The sequence below is a fragment of the Aplidium turbinatum genome, chromosome 15 (assembly GCF_918807975.1).
Source record: "Aplidium turbinatum chromosome 15, kaAplTurb1.1, whole genome shotgun sequence".
Classification (NCBI taxonomy): Eukaryota; Metazoa; Chordata; class Ascidiacea; order Aplousobranchia; family Polyclinidae; genus Aplidium; species Aplidium turbinatum.
The window spans coordinates 8,974,229-8,987,622 of NC_137486.1; the positions used below are offsets into that span (position 1 = coordinate 8,974,229).

The 13,394-nt window shown below is 37.5% G+C and overlaps 1 protein-coding gene across 1 annotated transcript; it reads left to right on the top strand.

Annotated features, from left to right (window-relative positions):
- The first annotated feature begins 7,369 nt into the window (after positions 1 to 7,369).
- Positions 7,370 to 10,711, top strand: LOC145784558 (multifunctional methyltransferase subunit TRM112-like protein). Its single transcript, XM_082596401.1, has 3 exons — positions 7,370 to 7,511; positions 9,048 to 9,149; positions 9,764 to 10,711. The coding sequence occupies exons 1-3, from the start codon at positions 7,413 to 7,415 to the stop codon at positions 9,956 to 9,958; spliced, it is 396 nt and encodes a 131-aa protein (XP_082452527.1). The 5' UTR covers positions 7,370 to 7,412; the 3' UTR covers positions 9,959 to 10,711.
- The last annotated feature ends 2,683 nt before the right edge of the window (positions 10,712 to 13,394 follow it).

Below are 13,394 nucleotides of genomic sequence, written 5' to 3' on the forward strand. Positions count from 1 at the left end.
GGGAATGTAGAATGTCTTTTTGCAAGTGATTTTTTTTGCCTTGTCTTCTGGTGAAGGTTGTAACACAATAACACTAGTTAGGCTACTGTGGCAGCGTAATACAGGTTGTTCCCGACAATTATTCACCAAATCAAACGTCATATAAAACCGTTATGGTCTACTTAACCTAGCTGGCATCTTACGTCATGGAAATTGCTAGAAAATGTCCAAATATTGCACCATCGGTCGTAAGACCTGATGAAATATTGCATTAGCCGCTTGAACACCTGTTTGAATGACTTCATAATTGTCTTTCATTATTGCGTCACAGTTACTGTCTACGTGCATTTGAGATATTGCTATCTATTCTAGTCATTCGTAAAATTGTTTGTTGGAAGTCAGTCGCAAGTTTAACTGTTTGCTTGGTGCTTGCTAGCTGGACAAATTTTCCGTCTTTTATCCAAGTAATCTGTTCTGTAGTGACAGTTTTAGAGGCGTACGGTGTTGCGTCCCATTTTCGATAGCCGCGGGCTAATTTTACAGAAATACACTTTTGAATAGACGTTTCAAAAGAGTGTTTATTTTTTGGTCATTACATGCAGACGAACGGATTTGGGAATCTTATGTTACAATTTTCCCACGAAGAGATTATGGTTTACCGCTGTGACCACAGGTATACAATTTTATTTCAATTGTGTTTGTTGGACTTGATCCAGAAAGACGGGTGCAACCTAGTTCGTACCTTGAACCATTCGTACAGTCAGTTCGTACTTTGAGAAGATCGAGAAAAAAAATTAAAAAAGCCGAAGTTGCTGATCGCAGTTTAATAGCACAAAGCCGAAGATCGGAGTTTCCCCAAACAATTTGAAACAAACTCGAGGGTTAGCGGAAACTGCGGAAAAATGTTTGAGGAAACTGCGATCAGTTAGGGTTAGAGCATAGATGGTTAGAGTTAGGGTAAGCGGAAACTGCGGAAAAATGTTTGCGGAAACTGCGATCAGCGAGGGTTAGAGCATAGATTACTCTATGGTTAGGGTAAAGGTTAGCGGAAACTGCGGAAAAACGTTTGCGGAAACTGCGGAAAAATGTTTGCGGAAACTGCGATCAGCGAGGGTTAGGGTTAGAACATAGATTACTCTATGGTTAGGGTAAGGGTTAACGGAAACTGCGAAAAAAATTTTGCGGAAACTGCGATCAGCGAGGGTTAGGGTTAGAGCATAGATTACTCTATGGTTAGCGGAAACTGCGGAAAAATGTTTGCGGAAACTGCGATCAGCGGACTTCGGTTTTGAGCTATTTTTTCTCTCGATCTTTTCAGGGGGAAAATTTTAAAATGATTGCGGAAACTGCGATCAGCAACTTCGGCTTTTTTTAATTTTTTTTCTCGATTTTTTCAAGGTACAAACTGACGGTACGAACTAGGTTGCATCCCAGAAAGACTAGGATGCCAAAGAAGTAGAAAGCAGTTATAAGAGCGGTACCGTACTACCGGTAGGAAATACAATAGTACGGTAATTGGGGAAAAACTTACCACAGACATTGTGTATGCTGTGAACTCGAATGGGAGGATGATAGTGAATTGAATGTGGAAATATTGGGCTGATTGATTCCTACTTCAAACAATAATGTTTGTCGATTTTCCTTATTTTTGTGTATGGTACACAGTAACTATTTCCTAAACTAAGGTATTACTTTAATTATTTTGTTTAGGTGAAATATTTAGCTATATTGCTAAGCCTAAGAATGTGTTGCTAATTCAGTGAAATTGCTTCTTAGTTTTTGAAAATTGAGTTGGCCCTACTTTTGGCCCCTTGTTTTAAAAGTGGCAGTGGCTATTTAACCGGCGCCGGTCTTTGAATCTGAAACACTGTTTGACCGGTCATGATGTCACTATGTAGGCACTTCTTTCTTTTTCTCTTTCAAAGAAAAAGACGCGAAGAGTGCCTATATATATAAGTTATAAATTCGACAATTATGTTCAACTGATTCGGTGGCGTGTAGGATATGTCTTGGGCTGGTGTTTCAGAGGGAAGGAGTTCGATACTACGCGGAAGCGTTTTTTTTTTTATTTTTAACTAAATTTTGACCCGAAGTGACTCAATCGTTAGGCTGCTGCATTTTTGTGGTCAATTTTTAATTTGAGTACGGTAGCCTACAGCCCAATTTTTTATGTCTTTTCAACTATGAGTAATAAAGTTCAAGTTCCCGCGAGTTCCCGCGCTTCAAGTTCTCGCGCTTTTCAAGTAGGCGACTAAATATTTACTCTTCTGGTTTAAATTCAAAATTTGGACAAATAACAAAATCAAGAGTTGAAGAAACGACAAGATCAGAAAAATTGAATAAAGAATTTGTTTGCAATTACTCCAATAGTAAGTTTTTTGAATTTAATTAAGAATTGGCAAAGAAAAAGAAAATTGAAGAAACTTTGATTTAGGATAGCTGTAAAATAGTTGAAATCGGCAGCCTTTTATGTGAAGAAACTTATTCATCAAAACCTAAAATTTAAAAGAAAAAAGATCAAGACTGGACTGTAATTCTTTGGATGTTGCAACTCATTTTTTGTTTAAATTTATCTTTTTCCCTGTAATTTGTAAATCTGTACATCAGTTAACTGGTAGCCTAACTTGTTTAGCATCAGTGCTGCCAGACCTTTTTTTGATTAAATTGTACTGTGTGTCGTAAAAATCACTTTCGGTAGCTTTAACAACTTGCCGTATTGTCTCTTCTCAATTTGCTTTCAATTAAATTTTCAACTTTTTTCTCACTAAAGGCTACCTTTTATATAAGCAAAAATGCATTAAAATCACCAAAAACTTATTTCATTTTTGATGTTTGTAAATGTTTTAAAAAATTAAACTGAATAATCAAACTGTATCTGAGAAAAAAGAGAGTGGAATTTATGTATTTTTTTTTAGGCAGTGGCTATTTGACCGGCTCTGGTCTTTGAATCTGAAACACTATTTGACCGGTCATGACGTCACTGCATAAGCGCTTTTTTCTTTTTCTCTTTCAAAGCAACAGACGAGAAGCGCCGATATAAGTTCTAACTTCAACACGTATTCTTCAACTCAGTCCGTGGCGCGTGCGATACGTCTCCGGCTGTCAATCTAGAGGGGATGAGTTCGATACCATCCGGAAGCATTATTTTTTTCATTTTTTTTTTATCTAAATTTTGATTGACCCGAAGCGCATTTATGTGGTCAATTTTTAATTTGAGTAGCCTACTGTTTTTTGTTTTGAAAATTTGTTTTATCGATGTATATTTTAAACTTTTGGGTTTTGCCATCTTTCCCTTTTGTTGGTGTCAAATTCGTATGTTTACTTTGTCGTTCTGTACATGTTTGCGCCAGCAGCAAAAAATAAAATTGATTGATTGATTGAAGTTAAAGTTTTTTAATTTTCTTGAATTTGAGAATTTCTCTGGATAATTTTCCGTTCGTCATAAGAAGATGTGATCGTGTTTGCCGAACGACGCAAAAATGTAATGGGTTGTTCGGCAAACACGGTCACATCCTCTTATGACGAACGGAAAATTATCCAGAGAAATTCTCAAATTCAAGAAAATTAAAAAACTCTAACTTCATTATTCATAGTTGAAAAGACATAAAAAATTGGGCTGTAGGCTACTCAAATTAAAAATTGACCACAAAAATGCAGCAGCCTAAAGATTGAGTCACTTCGGGTCAAAATTTAGTTAAAAATTAAAAAAAAAACGCTTCCGCGTAGTATCGAACTCCTTCCCTCTGGAACACCAGCCCAAGACGTATCCTACGCGCCACCGAATCAGTTGAACATAATTGTCAAATTTATAACTTTATATAGGCACTCTTCTCGTCTTTTGCTTTGAAAGAGAAAAAGAAAGAAGTGCCTACATAGTGACGTCATGACCGGTCAAATAGTGTTTCAGATTCAAAGACCGGCGCCGGTTAAATAGCCACTGCCAGGGCTGCGATTTTTTCTTTCTTGTCGAACGACCAAAAGTTCTACGCTTGTTTGTCGAATAGTAATATGACGTCACAAGAGTCAGATTATAAGCGTTTGGTCACGAGTTACCGCACAAGTTGTGTGGTATCAGAGTCACTTACTTTAAGTTTTTAATCGCACGCTGGTTGAGTGATTCCATCTACGACGGCAAAAACATTGCCGTTGCCAAATCAACACACCTTTGATTGCTGCGACAATTGCCGTATGCTAATTTTTAATCAAATGAAATTTTATGCGCTTCTTCATCGCGTGTCACACGGCGGTAGCCCAGAGCATCACGCAAGCTATTTTATGCGCTGACAATGCTCTAGTGAACTGTAAAAAGTTTGCAACCTTATAAATACCGGCTTATTGTTACGCAAAAGTTATTCTTTCATCGAATGCTTATTGTTTACCGGTGTCGTTGCGAATATAAATCATCGTGAAAGAAGATACAGTTAAAAAGTGGAATTTACCTGCTATAGATTATTATCAAACAAAAGGAAAGTTAGTGTGGTATTTTGCAAAATTTGTAAAGAATTTTATGACGGAAACAAATCGGAATTAGAAAAGCTACGGGGTCAAGTTAAAAAAGTAATACAAAATTGGATAAACGGTTCTTCGGCAGAAAAGAAAAATAATGCTTCTGATCATATGGCATTGCGCGTTCATGAACGGGCAGTTTTGCGTCTTCAAGTATTCCAGTGACGATGCGACAGCTTCATCCTCCCATACGGCGTCTTATGATTCCGATTCTGACAGCTGGTTCTTTATCAAACAGACTCGTGTTTGCTCGCAATATCTCAATTGTGCCGAAATTATGTTAGTGTAAACGTAAATCGAGGCAATCATCTCGCAGTGAGATATTAAATTGTTACCGGTACCTGGTTGAACAATTAACGATATTTTATGATATTTCAAAGTTGCTAGATGTCGAATTAATGTAAAACAAACGTAAGTTTCTTCTTGGGCATTGTTACGCAGGCAGCAAAATTCGTTATTTTTGCATTGACTTCACGTCTGTAGATGTTGAATCAATGTAAAAATGGTGATTTTTGCTGTCCGGGTACGCAATGTAACCAGCCAGGAAAAAAAATTAAATAGATTTGTGCTGACTCGAAAGTTGAATCAACCCAAAATTAACTTACTTTTCCCCTTGAGTTATTTAACGTGACAGCGTGCGTATCGCTACTTTTGGTATTATTACATCACTACAAATCAAACAGTGCGGTAGTGACTCGTGATAGACTATACTCTAGTATATTTTTCGCTTCTCGTTTTTTCGATTCAACGTCTGCAGACATTGAATCAATGTAAAAACGACGGGTTTTGCCAGCTGGGTTGTGTGCTTTTGTGAATGCAAATGCAAAATCGCCCATTACGTAATCACAGAAACCCTTTTAGTGGATGGAAGTCAATTTGCAGCCGTGTTTATCCGTCTACTATTCTTTATTCACATTGCAAAACATTTCTGCAATCTTGGAACAACAAGTGCATAAGTCAGACATAAATACAAACTTGCAAACACGTTGACAACTAAAAGTAGCGTACTTCGGTTATTTTATCTATAAAAGAAACCCGTTGTGTCGAATAGCACAAAACCTGTGTGGCGAAATGTTTGATGCCAGGCGTTGGAACTTCGATCAAAGCATTCTCCCGCAGTGTTGAAAATGGCGGCGCTGACGCCTTGGGACTTTCTCGTGTGAAGCGACGCTTTTAGACCTTGCTTTGAAAGTAGCCTACCTGGCGCAAGAAAGTTTACGTAAGTCAGCACTCTTATGATTGCATCACGTGATGCCCCCCCCCCCCCCCGATTGTTCCTCGACCTGACGACGTTTAGTCCTCTCTCAGTTTTTTTTCCTGTTTATTTTCCTTTTTTTTTCGTTTTTTTTTTTCATAAGGCACGGCGTTTGTCGAATAGTGATGGCGCGTGTCGAGTGACCTCGTCACCGAAAAAGGCAAAAATCGCAGCCCTGGCCACTGCCTTTAAAAGTTGGCTCTTTTTTGGCCCTTTTTGAACGTGCAGTTGGCTACTTGCCAAATTTACATCTGGTAACCCTGCACTGAACAAACACTGTAGGGACTGCAAATAGAACAGACCCTGGTCAGGGATTCCAACTTTGGTTCTCGTAAATCTTTAGGGTAAGCGTGTGGAAGCTATCAGTGATTAGGTGAAGGGATCGTAAGTTACTTTACTTGATCTGTGTTTTGAGAAGTCACTGAGACAGACTAGTTTTGATGTGAAGTAAAGCCAATTACTGTAATTATTGGTGCTCTTCACATTTCGTCCTTTTGGGATGATAACGTCATGATACGTCACACAGGTTGGAATGGACTATTATAAAGGAGGAAGTACGGGGTAGAAATGCACTGAAAAAAACCTGAAGGAAATTGTCTCCCATTTATTCATTTGTTGTTCAATTTCAACAAATTTGCTATCGTTGGAAAGCACAAGCATAGATCTAACCAACTAAGTTAATATCAAGTCCTAAAATAGTACTAGCTCCATCTGGTGACCACCTAAACTTGACCAAATTCAAGCCATTATCAAAAGTTTACTTTAAATGATAAAAACATTAAACGACAGCCAATTAAAAGAACATGTTACTGTGTTACTAACCCTAACTCAGTGCATTTATAACTCAGTCCGGTACAGGTTTATAATTATTTATATTAGGTTAGCCTACTGGTTGATGCAGCCCCCCCATGTTTTGAGACCACGAGCCGCCACTGGTTATCGCTATGTTAAACAATATGGACACAAGATTGTATTTTCGCGTTTTCTACATCGGTGTTAAAGCGCTACTTCTGTGGACAATACGTCATTTCACGCCCGGTTATTTCCGCACTTCCGCCTTTTAGTGTTGCCCCTAATTTGGCATGGAATGACCCTGCTGTAAAAGGTGATCAGGCCATAATGCATGAGTTGTAACAACATACTTCAAGTCAAACCCGTCCCAACATGTTTGGATTGAGTTTGTAACTTCATTTTACAGATCGAACTTGAACGTGTTTACTGTTTAGGCTGAAAATCAGCAACTTCAAAAAAATTGCTTTCAGAATTAGTGGAAATTCTTGCCCCCCTGGAATTAAGTCAGTTACAATTTGATGCCTGTGGATGAATCATGTAAAGAGGTGAAGAAAATGATGTGTTATGACACAATTAAATGCAGCTTTTCTTTGTTGTTAAAGAGTAGGTGAAAGAAAAAGTCAACTTTAAGCTGAAGTGGCTAAGAGACCATAGCCTTAGAAGCTTTGGCTGCCATATATTGTCACCAAAGCCACTGCACTAGAACTAACCTTTTTTTTTAAATACATTAATTTCAATTTTGTGATAGTTTTTTTGACCAGCAGAGTTACAATAACAAAAACATAAGCTTTTAATTAATTAAAAATACTATAAAATGTTTATCATGCACTTGTGTTCAGTGTATATAGCCTAGTTCTTACAGTAAAAAGTATTCTTGTGCATGCGAATTTCACACATCAGAAAAATGCGTCTTCTAACGCATAACATGTTGACATCTCATGTGAAGGGTGTTACCAATGGATATCCACTTGTAATAGAGGTTAGTAAGAAATTTTTGGCCAAGTGCATTTTTAACTAAGCCTAGGTTAAAGTGATTCATTCTGCAAGTATGTTAGTTTTAACATTGAACTTGCAAAATAGGTACCATATCCTAAGCACAGAAATCTCACTTGCTCATATAAAAACCATTTACCATGTATTATTTGTAATGTTTAACACATTTGAAGAAGTGTTTGGAAGTCTAGTAATTAGTGCTCTGTTATGTCTAGTTCCATTGGTTGTTAACCTTTCCTTAGACATGCCTCATTTTAGCAATGATCGCATGCTTTGCTCCCTCCCAATTTTAAACAAATGTAACTCTAAAAGCGATTCTGGTTTTGTGTATTTATTGATCACGTATATGTCGGTAAGGTACCCTACTTGAAATTGCTTCTCAACAATTACACTTTTAATGCGAGGTTCATATCCAGAAGTTGCGCAACGTAAGCGCAACAAAATCGAATTCCGAGGCATGCAACCTATTTCGTCCTCACTAAAAGCAAAAGTTTGGATGCCAAGCTTCGCGATGAATGTAATGAATAGGCTTCTAGCACTAAATATAATTTTTTCACATACATATAGCAAAGCCAGATTGCAGTATATGCGCAACAAAAGTTCTGTCTGCATATAACCCTGCCAATGATTCCCAGTTTCCAAACATATGTGAACTGCAAAAAATAGTTCAAAAAATTGCACACTTCAAAAAAACTAAATATTGTTGTACTGTTGTGGAGCTTGCGCTCCCCCCATAGAAACTGGTAGATTCCCCCTTAGAGGGTGTGTCCCCCTGTTGGCTGGCTAGTTGATTTTGACCTTTTATAAATCTCGATCTTATTTTTCCATGCTTATTGTAAATAAAAAGCATTGTTTTGTGGCTAAATCACTAGTTTTTGTCTTCAACCACTGTACATGTTTTGCAAATTAGAGCAGCATTCCTTATCTGGCAACACTACTGCATGAAAAATAGTCCAAAAATTCTTAACAAGAAATTTTAGTCTCGGTTGGATTACTGATTTAAAGCTTATATTTCAAAAATCAATCAATACACTCAAGATTGTGAGTTTTGTTTGAAACGACCATGGCATATGGTCTACTAGTCAGTAAACGCCATGGCAATAATACAATTGGAGTTATGAAATTGTTCAAGAATTTGTTTCTTTTCTGATTCAGTGATTCATCAACCTTGGGCAGTGGGCACACTATAGGTATTACTCAGCAAGGTTATTTGATCAAACTTGCAAGAACTGCCAAGTTTTAAATGCACATGCTGGAAACGTATTTGCTAAAAAAATGTTGGTGTGCTGAATTATAAGTAATGCTCTTTTTTCTGTTTGACTGCATTTTTTCAAGCATATAACCCAAATTAAAATTTTCATTTTTTTATCGGATGCATGATATGATTTGATAACACTGCAAATAGAGGTCATCTAGGAAAAAAGTGTAGGTATTGCAAAAAATACGGTTTGCTGTTTGACTACTTGATGTATTATATAGGTTATGCAGTAGAGATGTTTCTCTCATGCAGTTATCTTTTCAGGCATCAGAAATAAAAGAAAATACTGTGGATTTCAATCCTGATTTCATAGCAAGGATGATACCAAGATTGGAATGGTCAGCCTTAGTGAAAGCTTTAGAAATGGTAAGCTGCTAGAAATGTTTGTTGTATGTTTTCATTCAGAGAATAGAGCACTTAGTTATATTTTCGTGTAGCTTATTGTGTCAATGCGATCTCTGTGACTTCACCAGCTGACATTTTTACTTGGAATTGTAAAAAAAACATGATTTCCGACATTACTCCGTAATTTTTTCAATGCACTGCAAGGATTACAGTATAAAGTGGAAAGATGGAAAATGGGTTGACCGTTTCGGAGATGACCATAGACCGTTTTGCTACGGATTTTAAAAAAATCCAGACTTAGTGCTGTTCTGTAACTAACACTTACGCCTTAGAAATTGAAATCTTATATTTTTAACAATGTGAGTGGCAAGAGTTGTGTTACCGTCCATTTGTTTGCACTTGCAGTGGCACATTCTCAACGCTTTATAAGTGTATTAGAATTGGTTTTTAAGGAAGTTCGTTTCGACCGCTAGGTCCCTTATAGATTTTGTGTTGGTTTTAGATAAAGTATATTTTTGGCTTGACGATTTTTTTTAGTTTTTCTTACTTTGTAGCATTTGAGTCATCCTATAATTTATGTGATATGAACACTTCCAAGCAGCAGTACCTGTACTTGTATCAGTATTTTTTTGCAGATTGGAAAAGCTAATCAATTTCCGAAAACAGTCTCTGAGGATTATGAAAACGATAAAGACTTTTTACAGAAGGCTCATCATGCTTTAATGGAAATCGAAATCATTGCCGGAAACTTAAAATGTCCCGAAACCTCGCGGAGCTTTCCAATTACCAATGGAATTCCTAATATGCTTTTGAATGAGGACGAGGTTTAAAGTAAAACAGCTCATACATCCATTTCTTTAAAAATTTTAGAAGTCCAAGTGTTTTTCTTTAGTTGAGATTGGAAAGATTACTGATTCATTTACCCATTCAATATGCTTTACAAGTTATTTACAAAAGCACTCCAACTTGCTTAGCTTCAGTTGTAGCAATCCTGCTTCCACCAGCAAAGTTTTTCAACGTTGCGTATCCTAAAACATTCAACTGTTATTGTTTATCTGAAACTCTTCTACACTTTTTGTTGGATGTAGATTGTAGAATGTAGATAGCAAAGTAGCTGTTGGTTTCGTCGTTGCCTTCACAAAAATGCATAAAAGCATTGCCCAGTATCATGGAAGTACAACAACTATTAAATCATGTGTTGTTTTAGCAGCGTAAAGAAAGATCTTTACTTAACAATGTAATTATGTGTCAATGAAACCCATGCGAGTAGGAGGATGAGTGCAACCGCTTTCCACACTTTTCACCTTGCCGAGTATTCGGGAAAGTTCGATGAAATTTTGGTCAAGCAATTTAAGATTGTTTTACAAATTGTGTTTAGCTTAAACCTCTTTTTGTTTCTTACGTAATAAAACCATTGACAGATAAAACCAAGCAACCACACGGCATTTAACATAATGCAAAACTGAACATGAATTATAAACTACGAACGTTTTCGGCCATACACATGTTAGCCCTTCTCGAGTAACGAAAAATAACTGATTTTACATCTACATTGAAAATAAATAACTGATCTACGCAATGAATTGAAAAACGAAATGCTTAAGAATGAAACGGTAAAGCAGGAGAGAAAGGCACATCACATGGCCGATAATTCCCCGAGGTAAAAACGCATCATATGATGAATCGGCATCATTCATCATATGAAGCTAGTAAAAAGCTGTAGAAAAGTTTGTTAAAAAAGCCTTATTTCTTTGATCAAATTATTCAGTTTTAGTTTGTTTTTATTTCTGACCATCACAACGAAAACAATAGGCTATAACAAACATAGCAGAGGTCTAGAAAAAGATAAAAGCTACAAACCGCGGAGATATAGGCCTAACGTGCATGATACCAAAGGTGGAAATCAGTTATGGCACGGGGTACCAACACTTTATTAGAATTAAAAAAGAAAAAAACAGGTAGGGGAAGACGGGGCAAAGCGGGACACTTTTCGTAAAAACGTAATTTCAGCAACAGTGATGGTTGGATTTAGTTAATTTCTTTTTTAATCGAAAGCCTTAGTTGGTCAGCATATTTGGTTCGAAGATCAAGCGGAATCTTTCTACTGTTATAGTACAAATAAAAAAAGATTTTTTTTTAAATGTCCCGCTTTGCCCCAGCCGTGGGGCAAAGCGGGACACTTCATTTTTGCATGATTTGGTACTGTTTAACCGCTTCTCTCAAAGACAACTTCTTGCTTTTCACATCTTCTATTGCATTCTTAATATTGATAGCCTATCCGTCCATTTACCTATTTCAGTTTTTCTATTATAGTGACGAAGCATTGTCAGAATTAAATTGCGTAGGCCTACCGGTACAATATAAATGAATGCTGATAAATATTTTACAATCTTGAAGGCTAAAAGAGTTATAAACAAAAATTCAATCAACAGAAGAACCACAGATACAATCTAGACTCATATTGCCCTAATAAAGCTGTCCCGCTTTGCCCCAAAGTATAGCCTTCAGAAAATAACATCTCTGCTGAAAACTGTAAAGTTTTAGGTAAAAGTTGCTTTTGTTACCAACAAATACTGTCTCAGTGTCTAAGATAAAAACAAAGCTACCAACAAATTCGCTTATGCTAACGAATGTGGTAGCTACTTTTCCATCTTTTTCTTATAACAAACCATGCCAAAACACATTTTGCTTCCTCACGACACGCGTTGTGCTCTGCCAGTCGCCATTTTTTCACAGCAAATACAGTTTATAGTTGCCTAACTAGTGCTTCCGGTTAGAGGGAGCCAAAGAATACAAAACGTGAGAAATCGCGATGTCCCGCTTTGCCTCGTCTTCCCCTACGGTACCGTAAGTGAAACTTTTTTTAACAATTTACATGAGTAAAAAACAAATAAAACTACAAGACAAAACGCAGTTTGGTTTTGTTTTGAATCTTCGGACTAACAAAGCCTTGGGTTATTCCTGGTAGTTTCACATACTTCTAGAGGCTCTTGACGCAGGACCGGTTACCGAGCTTGGCAGAGTGAAGTTTTCCAATTGTTGAAGTGTTGTTGCCGGGGAATTATTCCATTCACTTGGTGCTGCTGAATGGAGAGCAGTCCTGAAATGCGTTGCTCCAGCGCACACCCTGAGAGTCAAACCAGCGCCGCGTGATCTTGTGCCGGGCGCGTAACCACTGAGCTAACAGGTTGCTATGTTGATAGATGCGTCATCAAAAGTGCTGATGGTCTCGAGGGGAGTATTGTTAAAGCGTCAGCTCATCATGAAGAGCAAGGTAGGCAAATAAAGAAATCCCACCACGCGCAGTGTTATTTCAGAACGCATCGCACCAGGACTAACAAAAACGATATAGCGGATACTATTGTAACGTTAGAGGCAGGGGCAAGTTTAACTGATGGGGGCACTTAGATCGGAGGGCCCTGTGCAAAATTTTTTTCCACGCCGAGGTCTGAAAAACTTTACACGGTACAGTAACTTGAAAGTCACCCACGCTGTTGCTAATGCCTTCGCCAAGCTCAGTCGCAACCTTGTGACTAAAAATTAACCTTGAATGCAAAAAGGAGGCATTTTGCAGAAACTTTAAAGCCTGAGAGAAAATAATAATAACACAAAATCACATTTTTCCACATCGGGGTGGGGGGCCTTCAAAAAGGGGGCTCGGGACAATTGCACCCTCTAAATCTGGGCCTGGTTAAAGGAAATCCACAATTGCGACGATGGGTAGGTTGGTTGAAGAGATGAGGCTTCTACCAAAACAACGACTTGATTGACGAAGCTGCTGCTGGTGAGTGGAACCTCTTCCGACGTTAACAAGCCATTAATGCTGGTTAAATTCCTGACTGATGAAGATAATAGACGACTTGATGGAACTCCATGTGATTCAGAAATATTTATTCAAGATTATTAGGCTACTACACACGTGGCGATTAAAGCAGCTAGGCCTACATCCAGTGTCACTTTCAACACAGCTTATCATTTGGCTAAAGCATATTTGAACAAAAAAGAAATAAACATATGGCGGTTGCCTGTTTATATACTAAAAAAACTAGAGGAGCAGAGTTTTGTTTCTTAGTGCTTTTTAAAGTTTTAAGTAAAGTTAATCTGATTCGAGCTTTATAGCTTATAGGCAATGACATAAAAAGAGAAGGTATCACAGAAAATCACATAAGCTGGCTGTATTGCCAGAGTCCAAATGTTAATAATCAAAATGACTATAAAATTGATTAAGATGGAATACAAATATGGTCAGAATGCACCCGTATATTC